This window comes from Melozone crissalis, unplaced genomic scaffold (genome assembly GCF_028551555.1).
Source record: "Melozone crissalis strain CALT ecotype California unplaced genomic scaffold, PUWL_Pcris_2 ptg000027l_1, whole genome shotgun sequence".
Classification (NCBI taxonomy): Eukaryota; Metazoa; Chordata; class Aves; order Passeriformes; family Passerellidae; genus Melozone; species Melozone crissalis.
Genome location: NW_026535805.1, coordinates 21423087 through 21450619, shown reverse-complemented (window position 1 = coordinate 21450619; position 27533 = coordinate 21423087). Strand labels below are relative to the sequence as shown.

At 36.6% G+C, this 27533-nt stretch overlaps 1 protein-coding gene across 3 annotated transcripts in view; it reads left to right on the top strand.

The window, feature by feature from the left end:
- The window catches only part of PDE10A (phosphodiesterase 10A), a 342086-nt gene that overhangs the window by 226853 nt on the left and 87700 nt on the right, over positions 1-27533 (top strand). For all 3 annotated transcript variants that reach the window (XM_054279385.1, XM_054279384.1, XM_054279383.1), the window contains one exon: positions 21885-22013. In XM_054279385.1, the coding sequence (XP_054135360.1) occupies positions 21885-22013 (129 nt within the window). The remainder of the gene's footprint in view (positions 1-21884; positions 22014-27533) is intronic.

The following is a 27533-nucleotide window of genomic DNA, read 5'->3' as shown; positions in this document are numbered from 1 at the left end:
TGTGCTTTTTTTATCTTCTCCTTCCTTCTGTTGTACTACTTCAGGCTTTTCTCCTTCTTGCTTAGGGAGCTGCTGTAGTGAGCTATAGAGCTCTATCTCAACTTTAATGCTGTTCTGTGCATTAGCACAGATAAAACAGGGAGATTTCACTGAAATAATGCTGAGTTTACAAAGTGAACCATGTTATTCAGAGAAAAATTTTCTCTTGAACTTGACGGCACATACAAGCTTCTTCTTGGGCTACAATTATCTCACATCTTTCATGGAAGATGGTGTTAAACATGACTGTATGTGTACAAAAATCAGTGGATTTTTGCCACCAGGCAAGAGAGAAGCTAAAAAGAGGGTATATGAATGAAAAATCTTGATAAACTGGAGTAGTTACTTGTAATGAACCAAGTAAAGAATGATAAATAACGCTGAATACAACATATGTAAATGTCAAATCAGAAATGGGTAGATATAAATAATTCAGAATCAGATATGGGGATAGTAGTGGGTAGTAAAACGAGTAAGTAAAAGTATGGCACAACTCTTAGAAATAGAAATATTACAGTTGAAATGTGGAAATCAATTTCCATTTCTTCAGCACTGGTGAGGCTGTAGCCAAAATAACACATAGGTTGCAAGACAAATCTCTGGTACCGAGTTAGAATCCAGAGGAAGGCAACAGACTTGTAGGAGACTGAGAGAACATAATAAATTTTGATCCATCGAAAATAGATAAGATGGATTGAAGAAAGCAATGTAGAATATAGGCATCAATTTGAGAGAACTTGGTACGTGGTAGAACATAGGCATCAATTTGAGAGAACTTGGTACATGAAGCAAGACAGTTGTTTTTTGTAGGAGGTCATGGTATCACAAGAGAAAACCTCAGGGAGACACTAAGTAATAAGAAATACTTTGACAGTTAACCAATATAAGCTGGAAAGCTTGCTATCACAGACTTTTAGGAACAACTTTCAAATGTTATATAAGAAGGGGTACACTTAAAAATCATTACTTGATCTTGTTTCAAATCACAGAAAGGAACTTAAAGATTCTCTCATATTCTGAGTTTCTATGCTTTTTACTGTGCAATTGGGTCCTTTTATTTTTTAATAAGCTCTATCATGTAAATTTGAATGTATAAATATAAGGATTTAAATACAGAAGCTTTGTAATAGTGAAAATTACACTTTGTTTATGCAAATTTTAAAAAAAAAGATAACAGACAATTAGTGAATGACTTGCATTTAAGCCCTTTAGTCTTTCCCCTGAATCTTGGCAGCAATTAGGAAAATGCAAGATTTATGAGATTTTAGAAATCTTCTCCTGCTTTTTCTTTCACAGAGAACAATAGTTTCAAGCTGTCTTTTACGGCTCTTTTGTTTCTTCCAAAACATAATTTGGTATGAGAACACTATGCTGTTAAATTCATGTAATTAAGCAGTTTTGTTTGCTTTTACTTTCTGCTCTTTATAAAATGTCTTCCAAAACCCATTAAAGGGCACCTATAATCTAGGAGAGGGCAAGAATTTGTGCAGTATTTGCTTAAATGTTACCTCAGATAGAAACCTATTGTTTACAGAAGGGACAAAATATTCCTGATGTGTATGTAGTCTAAAGGCAACTGAAAGGTCAATATCTCTGTCCCAGCTGTAGAAAAATGCATGATGAGGACAGCAAGGAACCAAGGCAGAAAAAGCAAAATGATTGGGCAAAGATATTAGGTGAATATTTGAGTTTCAGAATATGAGAGAATTTGATTATGGCAAGTCTGGAAACCAACATGTAATTTTCAAGCTGTTACCCTGTAGGAAGTCTGTGCTGGAGGTGGCAGAGGGGTGGAAGCAGGGGGAAAGGAGAGGTGATAAAAGCTTAAATAGTGCAGAAGCAAAATATGGTCACAGTGTTTAAGTTTTGTGAAAAATCTTTTATTTAATACGGCATATGGGGAATTAGAGAAGTCTGGAGAGGAAATAATTTAAATGTGAATGAAGGTGTATTGAGGAAGCCTGACCTAAGGGATTCTGAAGTGCATATTTGTGGTGCATTATTGTTTCTATTCTAATATGAAATGATGGCTGTAAATGTAAAACACAAGCTTTGGAGAGAACAGGTATGTTTTGGATATGGTCTTGGTGGGAATGGCAGATAGGCCCCCACTGCTTATAATTCAACTGTTCAAAATAATATTCAGCAATTCAGCAAAGGGGTTGATGTTTTCAGATGGTCAGTATTCCATGGAGAGCTTAGGCTAAGTTGCAGCAGATGAATCACAGAGTCCAAGAATATGATGAGTTGGAAGGGACTCATAAAGATTATCAATTCCAGGCCCTTGTCAGGACCATCCCCAGAGGTTACACTGTGTTTCCCAGGGTATCCTCCAAATGTTTCTTGAACTCTGTCAGGCTTGGTGCTGTGACTACTTCAGTGGGGAGCCTGATCCAGTGGCCAGCCTCCCTCTCCCTTTCTCTTGTTGAACTTCATACAGTTGGTGATTGCCCAGCTCTCTGGTTTGTTGAGGTCTCTTTGCAGGGCCTCCCTGTCTTCAAGGGACTTTCTCCCAGTTCTGTATCCTCTGTGAACTCGCTCTGTTTCCCTTCCAGTCCTGTGTCCAAGTCATTTATGAAGATGTTGAAGAGCACAGGGCTGAGAATGCAGCCCTGTGGAACCCCCCTAGTGACAGGTCCCCAGTCTGATGTCACCCCATTCACTGTAACCCTTTGTGCCTGGCCCGTGAGCCAGCTGCTCACCCATCCCATGATGTGTTTATCCAGCTGTGTGCTGGACATTTTGTCCAGAAGGATCCTGTGAGAGACAATATCAAAAGCTTTACTGAAATCTAAAATGATTACATCAACTGGCTTCCCCTGATCACCTATGTGGTCTATCTTGTCATAAAAGGAGATCAGGTTTGATAATGAGGACTTTGTGCTCATGGAGCTGTGCTGAATGTGCAATTCTATCCTGGCTAATTTTTTTTTCCCAGTGTCTGGCAAAACATATTCTTTCTTCTTAAGTATTGAAGAAAATACCTTAAAAGAAAAAGGAGTAATAGGAAGTTTCAATTCAAAAGATGGGCACTTACAAGCAGGCAGGCTCAGAATTCATGGGCTGAAGGAATGCAGCATGTGGATTAGAAGGAAGCAGTGATGGGACACTTGTTGCCTAGAGCCTCTAGCTGTTGTTTTGTGCTGCCTGCACATCAAACAGAAAAGTTTTGGACACCCTTGATTTATATTCATTTAAACTGACAATATTCCTTGTATCACTTGAGAGCCACAATGTTATTACAACAGTCTATTTTAAGTTGGTTTGAATTATCTAAATATGCAAATTCTTTCTTTCCACTAAGTGGTAAGATTTATAAAAGAACTGAAACATATTGGGTAACTGTCATAGAAATGAATGCTGCTGTGGCTTCTACAGGACTATATCTCATTTAAAAACTTATTAATCCACCTGCCAGCTTTTTGTGAGGGTATACTCTGCACGTTTGACTTGTCCTTTTGAATGTTTTCAAGTTCCAAATTAAATTGCTGTTATTGCTGTGCTGCCTATGTTTGTAAAGAGCATTAGGATACTTTCTAGTGGTTATATCTGTGAGAACAACTCCAGAAGCAATGGCATTTCCCTCTAGTGTAAGTTATTTGATTAATATTCCTTTATCTCATCAAAGAAGATCTTTGAGAATTTATACCTGTTGTACGTATACAGTTTAATAGGATTTATGAATGAATTCCTGAATTTAGAAATAATTAGGATTTCTTCTGTGTCTATTTAATACAATATAGTTTTAGAAATGTCCACAGAATCGTTGCAGTATTTCAAACTGCATTGATTTGGCTAGCCTTATGTCTGCTTTTTGGGGTGAACTGGAAAGTGTAAAAACTTGTTGCTGTTCTCAGAGTTTATAGTTGATCTGAAAAATCACTGGGGTCTCAGTATTTCGATTGCTCTGGTTTTTTGTATAAGTATATATATACTTAAATATATATATTCAAGTATAACTGAAAAAGGTGACTTCACATTCAGGACATGGAAACTTTACAATGAACTCCCACTGAGTTCAACAAAAGTTAATGGCAAAGCTTTGCACTTCAGAAAATCAGATTAATTAGATGAGGGTCTTAAAATGCTAGGCTCATGAATAAGGCCCATTGCAAACCACTTAAACCTCTATATTCCTCTTGTGTGAGATACTTATTTTCATGTAACTGTATTATTGAGATTTTTTTGTCCATACTGATAATTTGATCAGCGTTGAGCCCTCAGGATAGATTGCTATGTGTATAGTAATGGGCTAAGGAGAAGAAAATGACCAACAGAAGCTGTTCCTCTCTCTGTTGTCAGCAGCAGCATATCATTAAATGGGTGGAGATAGGTGCTTACAAGCAGCCAACATCTTAGCTGTACAAACTATTTGTTTGGGAATGTGGAAGACAGACAGTACTTCACATGATTAAAAGAACCTGACACAAATCACATTTGAAAATTTTTATGCAGGGTTTGTACTGCAAAGTCATTGTGCACACGAGTATTAACACTGTTAGATCTTTTCGTAGGAGTTGTAAATAATATACAAGGTTTTCAGTAAGAGACATCAATGGTGAAATATTTATTTTGTATGAGTTTATAGCTATAACATTAAGACTAAAATACTGACCTCAATTAATCTTTAAGTTTCAGGAATACTATAAGATTTTTAAAGCTGTGTGAATTTATAACATATAATGAGGTAGTAATTTGGACTCCTCCAAATTTAGAGGAAATAAAAGTACAAGAACCATTTTACTTCTCTTTTTCTTTTACATGCTCATAAAATTAATATTCTTGAATGTCTGTGGGTTTAATTAATCAATGTTTTTAGTACCTGGGGGTAATATTTAAGCAGAAAGAAATTTGTTATGTAAAGATAACAAAAACTGTATTGATTTTCTTTTAAACACATATCTTTTCTTTGTTTTCAAATAAGGTAATGACTGTGAACCCTAAAATCCAAGTTTACTCCATGTTATTTACAACTTGATATTGTTCAATTATAAGAAATGTGGGAGGACAAAAATTTAAGAACTAGTTATTTTTCATGGCAAGATTGGTGTTGTTTAAGAAGAAATGACATTAAAAAGCATACAAACCTCTGCATCACTGCTTTTTTTTCTGTCTTCAGAGGCAATCTGTTTTTTCCAAATAAAAGCTGAGGATGTTTTGAAGATTCTACTTCTAATAATCCAGCCGTTACTCTGCTCTTAATTTCAGTATCGTTGTTCTGAACTAGAAAATAACTTCCAGCATCAAGGCACTGAGACATCGGCTTGTTTTCTTGTGAATGCATGTGTTGCATCTGTAATTTTTTCTTTTAATTAATTAGTACATTTTTTCTCATGATGCTATTTTAAAGAAGCCAAGACATATGAAAGCAAGGTAAAATCCATGCTATATTGGGCATAAGAGTAGTGTGTATCTTTTGGTGCTGTTCCTTCACTGTTGTAAATGGGTGGAAAGAAGAATTTCACTTTTCATGACCCAACAGAAGTGCTGCTATTCTGGGTGAGGTTTCTCCTGAGCAAAACAGAGCCATGTTTTAGTACAATGAATTCAGCTGTTCATCTGCCTCCTGATGCTCCCCAAGGCCTACTACCTTGGGGAGCATCAGGAGGCTCCCCAAGGTAGTAGGGAGAGCCTACTACCTCATCTCAAACAGTTCTCTGAAGTGGGAACTCTTCCAATTGTTCATTCACTTGCCATAATTTAACCATCACACTGACTACAATATTTCCTTTCCTTTGTTCGTCTTCAAATGACCATACAAATATGTGCTGTGCTTATGTACTGCATTATAGCCATAGCTTTAATATTTCAGCTAATATTTTTGCATAATAGTACAGATATAATAACCTTTATGCATTTTTATAAACAGATATGAATCTATAAAATTCTTAAATGCTATATTATTTTGTCAAGTGTAATTAGGTATCCTTAGTAGTAGGGAGAAGTTATGGTAGATTTCTATCAATTTAATTAAAGCTCCATCAAGGGAATAGTTGTTCTAGCATGTGTGTGGAATGATTGCACACTAGATCCATGTACAGGAACTTTTTGAAGTAGTGTCCTTCTACAGTGGATTTCTCTTTTTGTGGGTGGAGAAGGGGATCCCTCGATCCTGATAACAAGCTGGTAATATTTTATCTCTGGCTTTGCAGTCTTTATCACTGTAACTGCGGGACTTCTTTCTAGCATGGGCCTTATATTTTCCCTTAGGGAAGTGGAAAGCATAAGTCCTTAAATGATACAACAGTTTAGTAGTATTTGCTTCTACACGTTAAATGCAAATCCCAGTATAAAATGTGCATGTGGATGGATGTGAGTAGTTCTAGGAGATGTACAAACCAAAGCAAAACATGTCCTTATTATTATCATTCATGTATACTGTATAGTAAAATTTCCCTGTATTGGAACCATAAGTAGGTTTATGAGAAAAAACTTGGAACAGGGTGTACCCCTGCTACCAGCTGAGTGCTGTGGTCCCTGTGCTGGACTACTGTTGATCATTTTGCTTCTGGCTTCATCACTTCTCAGTATCTGTAACACCTGTGACTGGCTGCAGAAACTTCCCTCCCTTCTTCACCTGCCTCCAGCCGGAGCTCCTCGGTGCCTGCTGGCTAAGGCCCTCTGCAGGGATCTAAAAGTTGTTAGTTCAAAGAACTTTGGCCATGGAGGGTAAAGTAATGCACATTTTACCTTCTTTGCAGGTGTTCCTGCTACTGGGCAGTTGTATAAAATACTGTGTTTGGTGGTTCCTTTTGGCCTGTGTTAGCAAAATATGGATCACATCCAGAGTTACATGCTCTCTTGGATGTTTAGGGCACCCCTTTGCACCCCTCTGGTCACAGAAGCAATGACAGTGTACCTTGAGATTTTCATGCTGTGTTTCTTTGATTTAGAGGGAATTGAGCTAGTTCAGAATATGTTGTAGATGCATGCTCTGAGCATGAAGGAAAACGAAGCCCAGATATGTTTTGCCTGAATACTAGAGAAGAATATGTTTTTCTCAGTTTGAATAACAGGTGATATGCTCATCCCATCTATATGTATTCCAGATAAATCTCAAGAAGTCTCTTACTGGTTGATCTCTCAACAAGGTGTGGTAGTTTCTTTCCTCTCTCTTTATTTTAATTTTTTTTATGAAGGCGAAGGCAATCACAAACCAGAAGCTCATTAAGTTACTATATTTTAGGTATGAAAACTTGAAATAATGAACCATTGGCCGTTATTGTTTTAAATTATCTTTTAAAGCCAAGTACATGACACACCATGTCAGGAGGAAGCAGAATATCACTCTGATAGCTTAGGTTTACAGCTTTTGCTTAATTAAAGCTTTTCTTAGGGAGATTGCTTGAATTCCACCTGATTCCTTTGGATTTTGTCACTTTGTAAGCAGTGTGTGCTATTTATATATTTTATGAACATTTAGAACATAATTTCTCTGGGATAACAGAAATGCTGATGAGTACAACAGATTTCTAAATGCGGCATTTTGAGTTCTTATTGTTTTCTATTCTAAAAACCCCAACAAGCCAAATTCCCCCTACCTCCTAAAACTCCACCAAGCTCCAGATATTTCATTCACCTTTTGTAGTAATTTTAAGTCTAGAAAGTGTCCTCCACATGCTTTATAGTTGATAAAAGGTTGATACTCTTTGCCAGAGCCCTTTAATGTCAAAATGTATTTGATGTTAACCAGAGAACTCCAAGAAATAGAATTTGCTAATTTCCTTAACTATTTCAAAAGATACCCTATGCTTTTCCACTTCTATGCTTAATTGCAAAATAAAAGCAACTAAGAATTAATGTTACTTAGAAAGTATTGAATGGTATGGAAAATTATGTTCTTTTTTAAATTCTTTACTCAAGAAAATTATTTTTTACATCAAACCCATTGATTTCTCATGTGTTGGATATAATATTAGGGATTTAGTCTTCCAAAAAAGTTCTTATAGGGAGGTTCTGGGATTTTTTAGTGTTATACTGTTCTTTTTCTGAAGAAAAGCTGCAAATATTAATCCGGTTTTCTAATATTTTTTTATTTTAAAATTATGTTCTTTATAAACACGTTGACTATAGTTTTAAAACATCCTAATTAAACACATAGGTGCTCAGTGAGGGATGGCTATGCAAAAAACTGGTTTTAAATAGCAGTTTTGACTCCACTTTGTCTGAGTCTCTGTGGTGGTATTTCAGATGGACTAGGTAGCCTTCTTGGTTTGAAAAGCACTGCTTGATTTCACCATATTTTTTTTTCTGCCTTACTCTAAGAAAGCTCATGTTACTTGTAATGTATTTTCCGTAGTGGTTTGTCAAATAAATCAATTAGTAAAGTTTAGCTAATTCTGGTGCTTCTAGTAAGGAAAGTTAAAGAAAGAAGCATGTGTTGCATATTGCATAATAGAGGAATTTTGAGTGGCGCAGGGATGTGGGCTCTCACCACTCGTATGTTCTGAAAAATGTAGCTTTGTTGAAATCAAAGCACAAACATGTTAGTTCTAATAGAAAGATTATGAGGAAATAATTCAGTTTACATTTTTCAGATTTCTAAAGAAAAAAATAAAAGCTCAAAGAAGTAAAATGAAAAACAAACAAAAATGTCCCCAATTTTCATAGTCCAATAAAGTTTTAGTACTGGTTACAAATAAAACCAAATTTCAGAATATTGGAATACTTAGGTTTCTTGAGAAATTCTCCTTTCCAACTTCTTCTAAGAAACTAATTGATTAGATTTGGATATTTTTAAAAAGTACTTGCCTATTGAATCCAAAAAGCCTGCTAGCTGATCTTTTCTAGACATTATGCACTAGCAAATTTGTGTAGTTATGTGGCCTCTAAAATGGCATGGATTAATTCTTCCATGTTTTAGGCTGTAATCCCCAATCACTTTAGGCCAGAGGAGGTTATCAATTTTGCTGTGAAGAGATCTGCCTTCCCTCAGCCTGGACTGCCTAACCCTATCCTCATACATGTCACTCTTTGCTGCAGCATGAAGGTTCACACAGGTAGTCAGTGTAACTTGATTTTGGCAAAAGCTGTCAATTTGTGTTTTGGGTTTGTTTATTTTTTTTTTTTCTTTGGTCGGTTTGGTTTTGTTTTTTGTGGTTTTTTTGCTGGTTAATTTTGTGCTACTTTGGTTAGTCATTCCTCTACCTTTTGAATAGTCTGTACTCTCTGACCCATGTTCATCCTCATGCTTCTAAAGTTTTCTTCTGCATTTTCTTTGTGTTTCTCCCAGCTTTACTCTGTCCATTTATCCATGGTGATAATGTAGCCATCTATGTAGCCCTGTGACCTTTTCCTGCTCATATTACATCCAGTATTTCTTGAGCCTTTGTATCACATAAGAAGATGACTGTGCCTAAAGAATTTTGATGCATTTTTGATAACCTATTGCTTCCCTCTTTGTCCCACCCCCCAATTCCGTTCCCCCCCCCAATTAAAAATCCATCCCAGCTGCTGTCATGCTGAGTGTGCTCAACTTACTTATGAAAATATTTGGTGTCTACGGACTTTGAAACACTTGGATTTCTTGCAAGAAAGTTAGAGTATGTGTGTCACAGTTGCTTAAACAGAAGCATTGCAGGATTGCCTGTTTGCTGGAAAGACATGCCAGGGACTTGGATGAATTTCACTATCAGGTCCATTTTTTAGCTCGTGTAGTAACATGAACAGCGCCAGCACTATTAAGGCCTCAGAACTGCTATTCACAAAATTACTAAGCCATTAGTCTGTAAAGTAATGTGACAGTGGTAGTAAAGGAGAAAGAGTAATGTACTGGTATTTATGACTGCTTTTTGTCATTGATACCATATCCTTGAGAGACCTCCTGCTCCCATTTTTCTTGCAGTACAACATGGAGTCATTTTTTAGTTATCTTGGGTGCACTGGATTTTCTCCAGATCTTTCATGTCACTGTCAGTTAAATTGAATAGTATTAACATTTATATTCTCCAGCCTACAGAAGTTGAAGTCTTGGGGGCTTTCCCAGAGTGAATCTGAAGGACTTTAAAATGTTGATAGTTGCCTATTTGTTAAATGTCGTGATTTCGTCTAATTTAAAATTTTTGAAGTCCTTAACCTGCTCTTCTCCTATTGGATGTTTTATGACACCGTTACTGGCTAACTGGCTGGTAACTGGTTAACTGGCTAGTTTTGGCAGTGGATCAGTCTATTCATGTGCTATGTACATCATTTTTAGGTATGGCTTTGGTATATTTTTTTTGGTCATTCTATGATATTGTAAGGGACCTGTCATGGGCTCATGGGAACTCTGGGTTGGTCAGTGAGCTGGACTGAAATCAGAATCTCAGCTGTAAGTACTGTAACACTTTAAAGAGAAAATTTATGACCAGCCTTGTGGAAATGTGCCTTAATTTCATGTGTTACAGTGTCTACCTTATATGAATGTATTTATAGTTTTAAAGTGTTTTTCTGAATGAAGACAACAGCCAAGTTCAAATGGGCTTTAGCAAATCAGGCTGTTACAGAGCAATTAGTAGAAGCAATTCTACCAGAATGTTTTTCTCATTGAGTACTTTATAATCTTTTTCTGTGAAAAGTTTCTATAAATTATTACAGTGAAGGCACAGTGCAGGATATGCCTCCTGTGAATATGAGAATTTTTTGAAACGTTTCCTGAGTCCTGTACAAATACAAGCCCTAAGCTTTTATCTCTCCTGTTTTCCTTTTACTTCTGCTCTTTCCAACTCTTCTTCCCTCTTCCCTGTTCCCTTCTCTTTTAAGAATGCTTTTTGGAGGTGAACACGTGTTTGTGAGCTACACTGTCTCCAAAACAAACAAAGGAGGGTGGGGAGATGATGAAGAGGAGGAGGACAGGGAAAAGATGCAGCTGCTCATTTTTAATTTTTGAAACTAGCTTTGAATTCTTGGCATTTGCTTAAGCTTTGTAATAAAAACTAGGGGCATGACTGAAACACTGCGTCTTTGTTCTAGTGTGGTTGCCAAAAAGAAATTCTTAAAATAGTAACAAATAGATGATTTGAATTCTTGTCTAAAATAGTATCGATGGAAGATGTTTTGCCAGATGAGATTGCATGCATAGAGCATTGCCACAGCAGTGAAAGCTTTTGGAAAATCAGCCAACACCATATGTTGTTTTTTTATTCTGTGCTGCCAACATCCAAGTCAGTAGAAGGTATTTTCTTCTATTTCACCTGCCAGGAAGTAGAAATCCCTATAGCATTTCTTCCTATAAATCTATTGAAGCTTCTCAAGCTGTGTGCCTTCAAAGCAAAGAAGGCCAGCAGCATCCATCCCAGCATTAGGAAGAGGATTGGCAGCAGGTTGAGGGGTGATCCTGCCCATCTAACCTGCCCTGGTGAGACACATCTTGAGTACTGGGCCCAGTTTTGTACTCCCCAGTGCAAGAGACATGTGGACATAGTAGAGTGAGACCAGCAAAGGGGCATAAGGATGATTGGGACTGGACTGTTCAGCCTGAAGGAAAGAAGGACTTCGGAGGGGATTTTATCTGTTTGTATAAGTATCTTGTGGAGGGTGAAGTAAAACAGATGGAGCCAGTTCAGGTTCCTCTTGGCTGTTCCCAGCAAGAGGACAAAATGCATTGGGTGCAAACTGAAACACAGGGATTTTTACCTGAACACAGAAAACCACCTGAACACTGGTACAGACTGCACAGAGGAGGTGTGGAGTCTCTTTCCATCCTTGGAGATACTCAAAGCTGGCAGACCAGGACCCTGAGAAACCCACCGCAGCTTGAGCAGAGGGTGGCTTTGGTGGTAATCTCTAGAGGTGCCTGCCATCCTCAGTGAATCTGTAATTCTTGTGTGCCTCTGCTTTGGTATCTAGCTGAAAAACCAGAGTATGTCAGATACCACTAAACAAGTTTTACGCTCTTACATATTTTTCTGAGTGGTAATATTAGTGAAATAATATTATTAACACTATTAGAGAAAAATTTGTGGTTGAAGAACAAAGCTTGAAACAATGTGTGGAATGAGACGTGTTTGGGGCTTTGTTGCACAACCTTTCACATGTTAGTGAGCTCTTGCCCACATAAGTAGTCTCGCTGACGTCAATGGGACTACTCCTGTAAGTGTTCACCAGTGCAAATAAGGGTTGCACAATATGTCCTTGTCTGTAGAATACAAGTGTATGTAACACAGTATTTAATTATCACTTCAAACCTCCTTTACTTCAGTAGCATATTCTTTTAAATATCTCAAATTATACTGCTTTTCCTAGGCTGTACTTTACTGACATAGAGATATCATTACATCCATCACCGTACAATTGAGCAGAGATAGCATCTCTGAAAATCATCTTTCCTTCTGTTCATTTATACAGCTGAAAAAAAGGGCTGACAGAAAAAAAGAAAATAATTCTCTTCCTTGCTACTGTTTTAAATAAATTGGAGTCTCTAACTTTTTTCTGACAGTTTGATGGAGTCAGTGCTTTACTTTCAGTGCCTAATTAGTCTGATGGTATGCTTTCTATTCCCCACAAAAGAATTAAATAGGTTGTTTTTTTTTTTTATTTTAAATGTCAGTCAAAGTTCAATTTTGTATAAAGAGGCACCTTGCATCTATATTTTACAGTAATACAAAAAGTAGAGTAAAAAGCAGTTTCAAAGATCAATTATGTGATGCCATCTTTTTGTATTTCAACTGTATTGCTAAAATGTCTGCTGTGTAGCTCTTTTGGTGGTGTTAAGGGAAGGCTGTGATGTACCCTCTAACATTCAAGTGATAAAGCTGGAGTCTCTGTCATGAAAACTTGGTTTTTTGGATGGTCTTTAGAAGCTTTTATATTTTAGAAGTTCTTTTCTTGTTTTAGCTATTGCAATTTTTGTCAAGGTGCTTGAATTAGGTTAGAGAATTTTCTGAAACTACTGTAGGAATAGTTGAATATTTGAATATGGATACTTGGAGCTAAATCTCTTTGGAATTGTGAAATGTTGTAGGAATACAGTGTTATAATTTAGAAATTAGAGCCTGTTCCACTGTGTAAAGAGGATAGATGTTATTCATTCAGACCAGTGGTACCTTTATGAAGAATTGATTTGTAATGCTGAAAACTCTTTCAAGATAATCATTAAAGTAGGAAAGAAAAAAAATTAATTGCCAGAAGGTAAAATAAGAAAAATCGATACTGCAATTAGAATGGGATTTAAATTTTTTTATTTCTTTATTTAATAGGTACACCCATTTTATACCTATTAGTAACCTGAAGAGATTAATTGGAGACTGGACTAAACTCTTTTACAGCTTAGTCTTTTATTTGAAATCAGATGTCTTTTTTAAAAAAAATATGTGTACCATCTCAGCCTTCAATTTGTTAGGCTTCATGTACATCTAGGAGACGACACCCTTTGTGTTAATCAATAGGTCAGGATCTTGGCAGCACTTTCTGTCTTTAAACAAATGAACCTGTAAATATCATATCTAATTTGTAGATCAAATAAGAATAGCACCTTCCAGCCTGCTTGTTGCATCCTTTCTAAAGTTTTCCGTTCAACAACTCATCAGGTTTATGCATGGTTGTCTTTTTTGACTTCAGCACAGCTTTTGATGTTGTCTCTCACAGGATCCTGCTGGACTAAATGTCCAGAACACAGCTGGATAACAGTGTTAGGTAATGGATGAACAACTGGCTCACGGGCCAGGCACAAAGGGTTACAGTGAATGGGGTGACATCAGACTGGGGACCTGTCACTAGGGGGGTTCCACAGGGTGCCATCCTTGGGTCTGTGCTCTTCTGCATCTTCATAAATGAACTGGATGCAGGACTTGAAGAAATATAATTTGCAGAATATGTGAAATTCATAATTTAGACTAATTTGTATATTTTTCTAAATGTTTTATTTTATACATGATGTCTAGAAAAGTGCTGGGCTAGCATATTTTGCTTTTGAAGAGTTTCCTATGAACCAGATCAAACCTTTCTGGATGTGGCTGTGCTATATTTATTCTATTAGTACTTTTTAGTGGCCAGTTTCTCTGGGTTTTGTACCTTCTCATTTTGTAAAGGATGTTGACTGCGTTTCTCTTTAAGCATCCTAAGCCTTTAAGTTTGGAGAGGATTTAAAAAGAATGACAAATCCTGCTCTGTGGTGCTGCAGATAGGGTCCTGGTATCACCAAAGCAGAGACTCTCAGGCGTCCAGTCTTGTTGCTAAGTAGCATGTTATTTGACTGTGTGTAGGTGTTATTCCAGAAGAGTCCTATGCTCTGGGAAACTGTCCTAACATGCCTACTAATCCAAGTGTTCAGGTGAAGTGGGGTGCTCCTTTCAGAAGGAAGAACATTCTCTGTCTCCAGTTTGGTGAAATAACAGAATGAGACTTGGAACAGGCATGTAGTATCCATCAAAGGTTTCATCACAGTGGATCTTGTTTGTGGAGGTGTTAAGTTAAGGTGCAGTTTATAAACAGGAGTGCACACTTACATTGGTAGGTATATTATAAAGGATTTACATAACTTTATTCACAAAAGTTTAATTAACAAATCAGCAGTAAAAGACTGGTAATAAAGGGAATGGGAAAACTTTTAAGACAGAAGAGTTCAGTCAAAAAGGGAGCTACTCCAGGATTAGGTGTCAGGTGAGAGGAAGACATTACATCAACCAGAAGGTATTACTGGAGAAGACATAAATCAAGAACTTGGTCCCAACACCTGTTCTCAAGGGAAGAGTGAGGGCATTCTAACCTTGCTTAATCATTTGACTTTAAGTAGTTTAATCTGAAACTGTATATACTCTTTTAAGATATTAATTATGTGCATGTTCTGAGGGACTTTGCATACTTCATAATGAGTTATTAATGTATTTTGGTATTTATTTAGTCTTTATTAAGATATGCATAAATCTTCAGGTATATTTTGGGCAGGAGCAAGGTACCCTGGCTCTGTAGGTTGCACAAGAGAAAGAAAAAGGCAGATAATTATACTGAGATGTTCCTTCTACATCTATGAATACATTTTAACCTACTTCAGTATAATGCTTTACTTATAATATGGTAATAATTATTTTTATCAGTAACCTTAAGATGATACATAAATCTCTCCAGCAAATGTTTGAAATTATTTGATTACAATTTGCAAGTCCTAGAGCATGTCTGTAGTCCTTTTGTTAGCTTTTTGCAGAGTGTTAATTAAATTTCCAAATTTGGTTCCATCATGCACCTGGAAGCAGAATGAAGCTTTTTACAGACCCCTCGGAGTTACTCCAATGTGCTAATGAGAACTGGAGAAAAGCTCCTCTCAAACCAGGAAAGTAAGACAGAGTTTTAAAAAGCTCCATGCATTAACTAATGGATGATATTACAGCATAACAGCATACATACAGGATTATGCCATTCAGACGAGTTGAAGAGTGTTTTGAAACCCCATGAAAAATGAATATTCAAACTGAGAACATGTTAACTCCATTAGGCATACATATAATTCCTATGGAAGGATTATAGGACTTTTAGCTCTAGCTAATGAAACCTGATTTCATCAGGAATTTTATATGTTTTTTTGCTTTTTATGTTAATACTGAAGCAGGGCTCAGAGCTGCTAGTACTGTGCAGTTCTTGAGTGTTAGATTTTGGGAGACATAAGCAGCAGATGTCTAGGACTCAGGCTTGCAAGGTGCTGATAATATCAGAAAAACCACCATGAAAGTTGGTGGAAACTCGAGGCCTGATGTCCATGCCTTAGCATCTGGCATGTTCAAGTGCATCCCTGGCTTTTTCATCAGGAATATGGGGTTTGAATTTCAGGATACAGGATGTGGTGGTTGTTGATATTCTTTTTGTATGAGCACATTCCAGTTCTGTTTAGCTGAGCTGGTCATTATTTTCTCTCTCTAAACTTCAGCAGTGCTGCTGGCATCCTGTCTTAGATGTCATGTGGCTACAGCTGTCATTTACATGCATACAAATCCTGCAGGTTTAGGCAGTTATTGGAGGCTCATGTAATTTAACATTCACCTTTGAATGAAGATTTGAAACAGTTAATAGTAAAATGTGTTATCTGTGAAACAAACATAAACCCTTTTAAAATACCTAAATCAGCAGTGAGGTATTTTGCATTATTGGTTTTCACTGGTGATATGCTGGGGCCATGTATTGGGCTGTTTTTAGCAATCTAGAAGAGATTTGGGGGAGGAGGGGCAAAAAAGGTGACTGGAGCTGCTCACAGACAAGCTTGTGAATTGATTTTTCAAGAAAAGAGCAATCAAAGAGGTTTGACCATTCTGATGGCTTCTTGTTAGTGATTATACTTTTTGCCAGACCAGTAATGTCAGGTTTCAGAGGGTTTGGGCACTTGGTCACATTACATTCCTGTGTACTTAAATGGATTAAGATAAAAAGTCTGACTTGAAAAGGATATTTCAAAACTGACTGTGCCTGTGGTTTTGAATCCTGATGCTTTGAACAAAGAAGGGATTGATTTAATGGGATTAATGCTTAATCCAAATGAAGCAATGTACACACATGCCTTGAATGCTTTTGAGAATAACTACAAATATCACTTATAAAGTTCTGCAGAAAAATACAGAGAGGTGATCTTTGTGTAAGTAAGAGATGGGACAAGACTGCTTTAGATAAAGGAGTACATAGGCAAAGCTGTGCTCAAATTAGGTCTTCTGGATGACTTTCACATATTTCAAGTCTTCTTTTTTCATACAAGTATGACATATGACATTCATTTTCAAATGCTGATTTTGAGGAAGTGTGGCGCTTTGCTCTTCATAATTTTAGTATTTCAGATAAGAAAAAAATATTTTCAAATTAGGCATTTTTAGCTATGTGGAGAAATGAAGACTTTGCCTATATTTACTGTGATTCTGCGGCCTCTCTAATTTCAGGGAAGAATTGCTTATTAAACCAAACAAGTTAATTATTGTATTTTTTTTTGTTTGAATTACTTTGTTGTTGTTGTTGCTAACAGATGCAACATTGACAGTATTTATAGTTATTTCTTTTTGTGTTTATTGGTAAAAGCCTTCTTGATATACAAAATCTACCTGACTTCTTACAATGACCAGTGTACATCCTCACAATGTGTTTTCAAATAATTTGATCCTGTCTAAATGGAAAAAAGGGTTGGGAGGGAAGCAATGACTGCAGTCTGTCAGAGATTAGCTGCTCAAGAATAAAATGCTGACCCTTTGTAAGAATTAGGCTGGCTCATCACTTTTTACCCCTTCTTTCCTGACTCCCCATGTGCCCCCCAGACTGGGAAGCAGACAATTTAGGTGAAAATTAAAATTCTTGCCTAATCATGAGGTTTGATTAAGTTAGTGGTTTTAGAAAAAAGACCAAATATCGCAACACTAATGAAAAAATTGCAAGAATTGCTAATGACGTGTGTGACTCATGTTGCTAAATGGAGCAGATTTTTAAACATAGCTCTGGGCTTCAATTCTTTCAGCTCATTCACAGTCAGTTCTGCTTTATACTGAGCTCAGTGAAGCTATTCTCAGAGGAGAGTGCAGTGTGACATGGATTAAGAGTCAGAGAGCAGAGCCATTAATCGATTCAGTAATACACAGGTTATCTAATATCTCAGAAATTTTTAAAATATTTTAGGCAGCATAAAAAGCTGAAAGCAAAAATATGATTGTCTAGTGATTTTTACTTTATAATTTTTTTTTTTTTTGTCTAAAGAAAGGCTGTTGAATTCTGGCTCAAAGGCAAGGAATAATTACTGATAATTGATGTTTGAAGGCTTTTGTTTTATTTTTAAACCCAGTTCTGCTACATCTGAGTTAGTAAATAGTGCAAAGGAGCATTCTTATGTACTAGAATTGGATTTCTGTCTAGAATGGTTCTTGGCATTGCATTTTCCAAGCCAGCTAGTGATGTCCTGGGCAGGTCTCAAATGTTGCTCTGTAGTAGGGTCAGGTCAGGGATTGTTCCCAGCAGGCAGTCAACCTCAGCTGAGGCACTTTTCCATCAGCTTCATTGCTGGAGATCAAGAAAGCTTAATAGTAAGGATGAAGGAGTTATAAACCACAGAAGCAGATGGTATGGCCAAAGAGAGCATTTTGAGATCTACGCAGCGTAGCTGTAGCTGGGTGTGGTGGTCAGGAAGTGAGTGCTGGACTGCCCCAAGTGCTGGGCAGCTGTAGCTTGGGTTTGTTCGGAGGGGAATGAAAAGAGGAAGAGCTTATCTGATATGTGTATATCCTTCATTTTTAAATCACAAATTCAGAACAAATAGTTAATGTGTGCATAAAACACAACAACAGCAAGTTGAGTCAGCAGCACTGAAATGTGAGTTGATAATTTTAAAATAAGAATACAAGAGAGAAAGCTGATTTGGTGTGTTTTTAATTAAACAGGATATATGCATGGAGGGTAAACTCCACTGCAGAAATGGAATGAATGGACATCCAAATCAAATGCCAGATTCCTCCTTTAATTCCCAGAGCAATTATTCCAGTCTTTCTGTGCTTTCTGGCCTGCTGAGTGGCCAGAGTTCAGCCCTCCTGAGTGATGGTTCCTTTTGGGGACTTTCACAGCTCTGTCAGAGGACAGATGGGTTCCAGATAAAAGAGGTGATGCTTTCTGAGGATGCATCAAATGAAGTGAGGGGAGTTTTTGTTTGGGCTGCTAGGGAGGAAATGTATAGACCAACACAGTTGAGAATGTGGGCACTGCTGCCTTTTCCTTCGCTAGGCACTGTTGATATATACGCTTGATGCTCCACACAAGAAATGGTGAACAAGAATGAGAGAAGTCCTTGCATTACTGGAAGTCATGGGAAGTAGCAGTGAGGGGAGAAGTAGTAGAGGAGAAATATTTCTAATGTGAGTGAATGTAGAAAAGTTTGCTGCCCCAAATATTTAGAACCAATACGTTAGTAACAGAAAAATTAATAACCGGCATTGGCTTGTGTTATGTTTGTTGTTATTCTGTAAATGGCACCTGACTGGCATGATAAACATTAGTTTCCTGAGTGTGGGTGTGTTATTGTCCTTTTTATGTAAATGTTAATAATCATTGCCTCTAAATATTCAAATAGGGGGTTTTTTTTAATGTTTTTTCAGAATTAAGGGATTGCAATGCTTCAATAGAGAGGTCAATAATATTTAACAAAAATATATGTACTAGAAGTTTTTAGGAGCATGTGAATGTTCAAGAGGGCGAGTGTGTGCATGTTGTTATGCAATAACTTTATTCTAATGTGCACCTTACAATCAAGAAGGCTTTCCATATGCCATAAAATAATTGCTTATGCATAGCTTTAAAATGCTCTTACATTCAGGCATCTTTACAACACTTTTTAGCCTTAATGCACATAAAACACAAACCATTAAAATTTCGTTGAAAAGACTGGTATTTATACATTTTGTGAAGTTACAATTTGTTATTGTTAATTTTGGTTGTGAGTTTGTGTGTATGCTTGCAGGGTATGTTTTTTGATGCAGCAAGCTAACAATTGGGAGCTGACCAATAAGTTTGCCTTAATCTATGTAGAAAATAGGTTTAAGTCACTCCTTTTTAACTCTGCAAATATAGTTGTAAATCTTGTTCTTCTTGCTCCCATCTACAAATCCCACATTGAGAAAGAACACGTGCGCAGATACCTTTAGTGAAATAAAGACGGGTAATTTAAAGACTGTTTAGGAATTCTTATATCAGCTCCATCAATTACTTTTCTGTATAAGGTTAAAGCAGAGTTTTTAGCTTTAGGTTGCTGAAGTTGCACAATATCTGGATATTAAACTTGAGACCTGTAGACTGAAGTCTTATTTCTAATTGACATTTTATTGAATTCTGATGTGTCTCTTACAAAGCCTACAATATATAAAGGTTTGGATCAAGAAAAAAATAGTTATTTTCACTGAAAAAACAAATCGATCCTTTCCAATTCCAATTCAGTTGCCAATTTTACAATCTTTTCAGGTCATAGTTTTTTACTAGAAGCAAAAAAGTGTTTCTATCCACTCTAAAGACAACTTGAAACTAGCAGACATTTTATGACAAGTCTGTTTTGATCATTTTTCATGTAGAACTTAAAGGGCAGATAAATTTTGATGACATTTTGATGGCTAAATCTTTAAAATGTGGTACACCTTTAATTTTCTCACTATGAAATTAGAAATCCTTTTTTAGGGTCTACATTTTTCTCATTTGAACAAATTACAGAATTATATTAATGATTTTGATTTTTTTTTTTTAGAACATGAGGCAATCCCTGAACTAGCTTTAAAATTATCTTGTTTATTTCGTGATTGTACTTCTTTATAGCTGCATTATGATCTAACTCTACAAGCTTTCACCTAAGGTTAAACAATCAACATAGTAGAGTTTTGCTTGTTTTCACCCCACTTGCTGATTATCTACTTGTCTTGCTGATTTATGATAGACCTTTTCTTCTTCACTAACAAAATTCAGGATGCTCGATAAGCTGTTATTCAAGTGAGTTATGTATGGGCAATTGCCTTAAGTAGCAATGATGTTCTTTGAGGTTATGATATCCAGCAGGAGTTGCACCTCTGGGTTAAAAGGAAGGGTATTTTAACGCAGTTTTGAGCTCTTGGGGGCAGATGTGGGTGAGGGATGTGGTGCAGCTGGTGCGAGGAAAGTGGTGTAGGTGGTTGATGCTCTACAGATGAGAGCTCTTGGTTTGTCTTCTGGTATTGCTTCCTGAAGACTTTCACAGTAAACATTTGTAAGAGATCTTAAATTTTACCATCACTGATCAACATTCAAATTGCACTGCGCCTCTGTTCATCACGATCTGATACTGTGCAAAGCACAAAATAGGAGAATTGATCTCATTTTGTACCTCTCTGAAAGAGGTCAGTGTTGTTCAGGCGGAGTTTCTTTTCTGCTGAAGCCTGGCTGCTTTCTGTGGAGAATTTACTATTATATTTAAATATGCAAAACACAAGAGAAGATGGCATTTTTAGAGTCATTGAAGTTGTTGCTGCTCCTCTTCCCCTCATATCTCATTAGAGTCATTACAGTTGTTGTTACTTCTCTTCCCCTCATATCTCATTAAGGCTTTTGCCCAGGAGTGCCTGTTCCCTCTATGGTAGCCTGGAGCCAAGTCCCTCAGGACAGGCTCTTCCTATTGCTTCCCCCATAGGACAGCCCCAGCACTGCTGGGTTCACCTGCCTGTGGCCAGTCATTTTGTTTGGGAGATTTGCAAAGTGTATAATCAGATTATAATTTTGTGAGTTTGAAAATTTATTTATGAATGTAAGGGATCTGAGATTCTGAATATTTCTTCTTTTTCTGAAATGTTTACTTGAGTTTTCTTTCTGTTGCAGATATTATAAATACATTTTATCTGCAATTATTTTCATTTTGATAACTAAGTTATTAAAGCAATGGAAGCGTGCCTGTGAAAACAGTTTGTACATCTAAAGTAACTTAAGTAATTCTAGTATTTGAAAATTGCATATGATTTTGGTGTTGTATAATAGTTTGTGTTGATTTTGCTGCCATTTGCAGTGAGAACACTGAATTTGGTGCTCTGTGAGACATCCCGGCTCACCTTCTTCTATCTCTTTCTAACCAGTTTCCTTATCAATATATCATCCTGCATAGCTTGGAAATAATTTTATAGTCACAACCATAGTCATGAATTCCTACCTGGCTATTTCCCCTGGGTAATGTTTCTGTGTATGCCTTCAGGGGACTTTTTGTACACAGTATCTTGTATGGCTACACTTTGCTTCTTCTATTTTCTACAATGCAGCTCATTTTTTTGACAGAATATTGCTCTCTCTGTTCTATTTAAATAGTCATATATTCAATCAGTATGTTAAACAAAGGGATATTGATTCTTGCTGGTCTCCAGGTATTTTCTTCATATGAGGGAGTTCACACCAATAATGTAATCTATTAATGTTCTCTCTTTCAGGCTTAACAGATGAAAAAGTGAAGGCGTATCTTTCTCTTCACCCCCAGGTACTGGATGAGTTTGTGTCAGAAAGTGTAAGTGCAGAAACTGTGGAAAAATGGCTAAAAAGGAAAAATAACAGACAAGAAGGTAAGTGGTTTTTATTTGTGATTAATATTTAGCTTTGAGCAGCTCATGTGAACAGCTTATTTTCAGATTTAAAAAGGAAATCTGGTTTTGGTATAACTTGAATATTGTAATTTTTGTGTTTAGGTTCTGCCATTTTTTGATTGAACCTTTTGGTATTTTTATTTTGAAATATTTTGGTATTAATATTGGAAGTTTAGTTTACCCATTTTGAATTGCAAATACTGTCTATCAACCTGTAGTGTCTATTTTGAAAACATTACTTGGTTTTCTTGGATCAAAAATTGGTAAGACTTAAATTAAAATTATCCAGTATGCCTCAGTAAATTACTGGATATACCATCTCAAAAGTTCCTACTTGCAACATGTAATTAAGTCAAGTTTAGATAAGAATGTTGACCTAGATGTTATAACTCAGTGTGTTAAATTCTGGAGGTATTTCTGTTGTGTTGCTTTAGGTAAAATATCTTGCTAAATTGACCCAGAAAACTTTGTTTTGAGCCAGCTTGTGTTGACAATGATCATAAATTTTGTAATGATCTTAAATTGGTTATTGGTGAGATTTTCTGTAAACATAAGATCCATGCAATTCTAACAATGGATTGTAATGTACCAGGTAAAATGCAAAGGAGGAAATTACCAAGAAGGTTAGGGAAGAAACACTGGTTTTGCTCAGTGGCTGACCTCTAAGGTGTTTAGGGGTTTAAGTTCTGATGATAATTCTTATTTTAAATAGAGGGCCTATTGTTACTTCCTAGAAGATAGTGTTTTCTGCAGAATTATAAAAAGATAAAAAGATGGTGGACAAGGAATAGAAAAGGCTATATTGAGCCAGATTTTCGGTGGTAATGACTACATATCACGCTAAGGTGGGAAACATTTTTGTTGGCTTAAAGAGCTTACCTACCAGCAGATTAGAAGTGTATAGCAATAGACTGTTTGCTACTTTCCTGGTAGTTTTCAAACTACAGAACCACAGGAGGCCTATTGTTATAATCTATAACAGCAATCAGAAAAACAGTGTTATGAATCAGGAGAATAGGTTGTGACAATGCTTTTTGTAAAAAGATGATGAAAAATACTTTAATGTTACCAGAAATTAATACTTCTTGTTTTTATGAGCTATGCACATTTAAAAATAATAATTTTATCTAAGGTGCTTGAAATCACTATTAGAAATCACTCCGTGTTTGAAACACATTTCATAGTGTAAGTTAAGGATCTTTATGCTAAAACCAAATAAATGCTTTGGAGAATTTTTAGCTTCAAGAATCATATTTTGCTAAGTGGAATTTATTACCAGTTGCTCAATTTTTGAGGAGAAGGCTATAAATGAAAGATAAATTTTTGTGGAAGTCCTCATGAAACTTTTTGTATCAACTGCTAAAGTAAAGGGACTGCTGAACATTATCCTAGTGAAGTTTTAATGTGAACAGGTACTGCAGTGGGATTTGTCTGATTTTTTTGTATACTTTAAAAATTCTATATTATGGCTAATTTTTCCCAAACTTGTATTCAAAGTGTCAAGCAATAGTTATGCTACCATTAGCATTTAGCTTCATTCTGTTATCATCCTACATATCTTTCTGCCTTCCCTGCTACTTCCCATTTGCTGACAGCGATCTTTAAGGCGGCCATAGTTATTACACTAAAGGCAGTCATGCAGATGGATTCTAGAGGCAGTGCTGGACTCTAGATAAAAATAAGCACAACCAGATTTAAAACTACACTTGCCAAGTAAAACAGAATAATTTGAATGCATTTTGTTTATAGAATGTAATGGATACTAATGAATCTTGTCTGTGTATTTCTTGTAGAAAGATAAAGCCTATGGTCATATAAAATATTTCTGGTAACAACATATCCTAATCTTTCAGAAAGCAATATTTTAGGAAAGAAATTTCCTAGATGATTTGCTCATTTCATGCTATGAATGTACAAATTCTACTGCCTGAGTTATGGTGGCGTTGAGAAACAAGGGGGAGAGGATGGAACTGATCCTTTTGGTGTCAGCACAGATCTGTGGTGACTTGAAGTGACTGTGTAGCTGAAGTCACTTTACATCAGTAGGGGTATAATTTTCCCTCTATCCCTTTTGCTTCAGTCTAGTCTACTTTACAAATGCTCACATCATGTAATGTGATACAGCCGGAAAAGTGAGCTTTGTTTTTATGAGGAAGTTGCCAGGCAGGCAAAAGGCTGTTTGAGGTCTCTGGCTTAGTGTCTGTACTCTTACACGTTGGTGACGCAGAACAGTCATTAAACTATATGCAGAAATTGTGTCCTGCCTGATTTACAGACATCCAGCTGTGTGTACTCTTCAGCCAGAAGTCAGTGGGCCTGCAGCCAGGGTAGTTTATCTGAATTTCATTAGCATGAACTGAAATGTCTGATTTAGACTTAAATGAACCAAAATTTATCTGTGACTGAGATTCACTGAATTAATTGCTGTAAATGGTTTGGGGTTTTTTTAAACCTAAATTATTAAAAAGGAAGGAAATCATTAAATATTGCAGTGTTTAAGGTATAACTATATCCCAAAATCTAATGAATTGAGTTCTCAGTGTGTTAGTTCTTGTATAGGTTGAAATTGATAGATTGAAATCTGGTCATGACAGGTTGATTGTGATGGTAATCTATCTGGAATTACAAGACATTTTTTGCTTTAACTGGTTCATTCCTTTTCCTGGTATATTGGAGAAAAACTTCAAAGGTAGCATTGGAAAGGAATGCTGCTTATGCTGATATTTGGGTATTCACTGCAATTTTTTGAACTCTGACTATTTTCTACTGATAAATTACATGTTCAGAACAAACCCAGGCCTTGTATTATTGCACACAGAATTTCCAAACAACTCTATTTGTAATACACAAACACTTCAGTTTTAAATTTTTGCTATCCAGATCATGGCAGAGTAATCAGCCAGAAGGAGATCTTTTCTTTTCCAGATGCCTAGATATAGGACTCACAGAACTCATGAGACTTCTTCCATTGTCCTCTTTCATAGCATTCAAGCAAAAGTGGCAGATGATTGTAGCCAGAACCGTAATATTAGGAAAGCTTTAAACTCTGCTACTAGATAGATCCTCATCTCCCAACAAATTTATCAGAAAAATATTTATAAATTCCAACCATAATTATATTATTTGAAACTTCACTTCCACAACAATAAGAGGCTAAGCACATTGATTACAAGCCAGATGTGCATCTTTTACACTGTTGATACTGAATGTTTTAGATGTCTTTCCTAATCTTTTTAATTACCTCTTATATTAAGAAGAAAGGACAAACTGTACTGACACAGAATTTCTACATGGAAAGCTGCCTATATCACTTAAGAAACTCGTCACTTCCCATGGCCCTCATGTTCATCACAGTACATGACCATGTGCTTAATTACTGCTGAATCTGGACACATTAACAGCTGTGTACATTATTTTTTTCCAGCCAAATTTGCCAAAAAATGTAAAGCTATGTATAGTGGGAACTTAAGGTGCCTTGTCATTGTTAATACATGTGTAGTTCAGTAATTAATAAATAAAATTTTAAAAAATAATGAAAGTAGTACATTCAGTATACGATATGACCCTGATTATACCCAAAACTTATCATCTTTCAAGTGCAATTGAGTTACTACATTTCCAGGAACCTGATATTTCATAATTGATCTGTTAAAAAAAAAAAAGATGAAGTAATTAGAAATTAGTTGCTTCATATAAGTATGGCATTGCTGTAATGTTTGAACTATACTAGGCCGCATCATTGGCAATAAAGTTTCACATAAGTAATAAAAGTACAAAAAGTTATTTCTGTTGCTGCATTTTCAGGTTTTTAGATATCAGCATGGTGAGCTTTAAATTTGGCTACAGTCGTGTAAGAGATGAAGTAGTGAGTTTTTGAGAGGTGTTGATGTGTGGCTCTATTTAGGGAGCAAGTCTGTACTTAGGTTTTTATTGTTAAGGAATACCAAAGTACATATTTCTGCATTAGATCATAGTTATTCCAATTCCATTGTTTTCTCTTTGAATTAGGTTATATATTCCTGCTTTTAAAAGGTAGTGTATAGAGGCATGTTACTTGCAATTCGCCTAAGGTTATTAAATAGGTGAAAGGATGGCTGACATGCCTTTCCATAAGCAGGGAATAGTGTATATAAAAAGATACATGTAAGGAGGATATGTGTCAGTATGTGTATGCTAAAGAGATGTCAGCTTGCTGCCAGAATTACAAAGAAAAAAATGAAGCCTATTCTTGGTTTGTCAGTTTCTGAGGACTGTGCCTTTTTGCACTGACTGAGCAGAGATACCTGTTCTGCCGTGCAGGGTAGGAGCTGTAGAGCTGTAGGGGTAGGATACCCGGAATCTGGAGACTCTCACTGCTGTGATGCTCCACAGCTTGTTGCAATTCTGACTTCTCTCCAGCCTAGACCAGAGGAACTGATATGGCAACATGTTAACAACCTCCTTGATTTATAATTAGGGTGTCTTAATATTTCCTTGATGCTGCCGACATGCTGTTTTATTCTGATGTACCCCTGCTGTGCTTATGTTTGTGACATCTAAGCAGGGCGTCTTGCTACCAAACCCTACTATTTACATATTTTGATGCCTTTCTTGCATTTTATTTTTTAATTTTCCTCAAAATAAGACAGAAAGGTTGTATTTTCCAATTCCAACTGGAAGAAGTGCTTGCTGTGTTCTTGCTCTTCATTCAGTGTTTGCCAATGGCCAATTTGATGCAAAATGTTGGTCTAGGTGGTCTTGTTGGTCTGAACCAAGGTAACTTATGATACTGACAGGTGCTACTTTCCTGGGATAATATCCAGACTGACAAAATTTGTCTCAATTGTCAATGTTTTTTATCAGAAAAGTTGCGATAATATCTGGGAGCTGTGGGGGGATAGATTATGAGAAAATAAAGATAGTGCAGAAGGTAATCTCACCCCTGAGGAGTTGCAGCTGCACTAATTGTCAAAGATTAGGAACAGGCCTGCCCTTAACAGACCACAGCTGTGTCCAAAAAGGATGGGTGTTATGAAAGAGTGGGTTAGCTGGGTGAGGGGAGAGCTGGAGTTTGTTGGCTGTGGTGTGAAGGAGGAGTCAGTGCTGCCCATGAGAAATCACTGAGAAGGCATGGGAGCTTTGCAATAAGATGACAGCAGGGAGCTTTACTATGTCAAACCTCTTTCTCTGTGTGTTTTGCACAGTCCTCACTTCCATGGAGATAGACTTTTGGTAGACTTTTGTATGGCATCGTTTGCAGGTTACCATTTCTCATGTGTCTAGAAGGTTTATGTTAGTATCAGTATTTCAGAGGCAGACAGGTGAAGGAACTTCCCAGTTCTGTGGTGGAGCTCTACATAGGAATGCCATTTTAGTCCAGATAATGAAAATGGAATACGTGTGTCAGGCATACAGAAGAAGCAGGTATCATGGGAGACTGTTGTATTGTGCCATTGCTTTTAAAAATGGTTTTATTGCTGCATCATTTCCTGAAAGACTCAGTATAATTGTCTGAGGTGA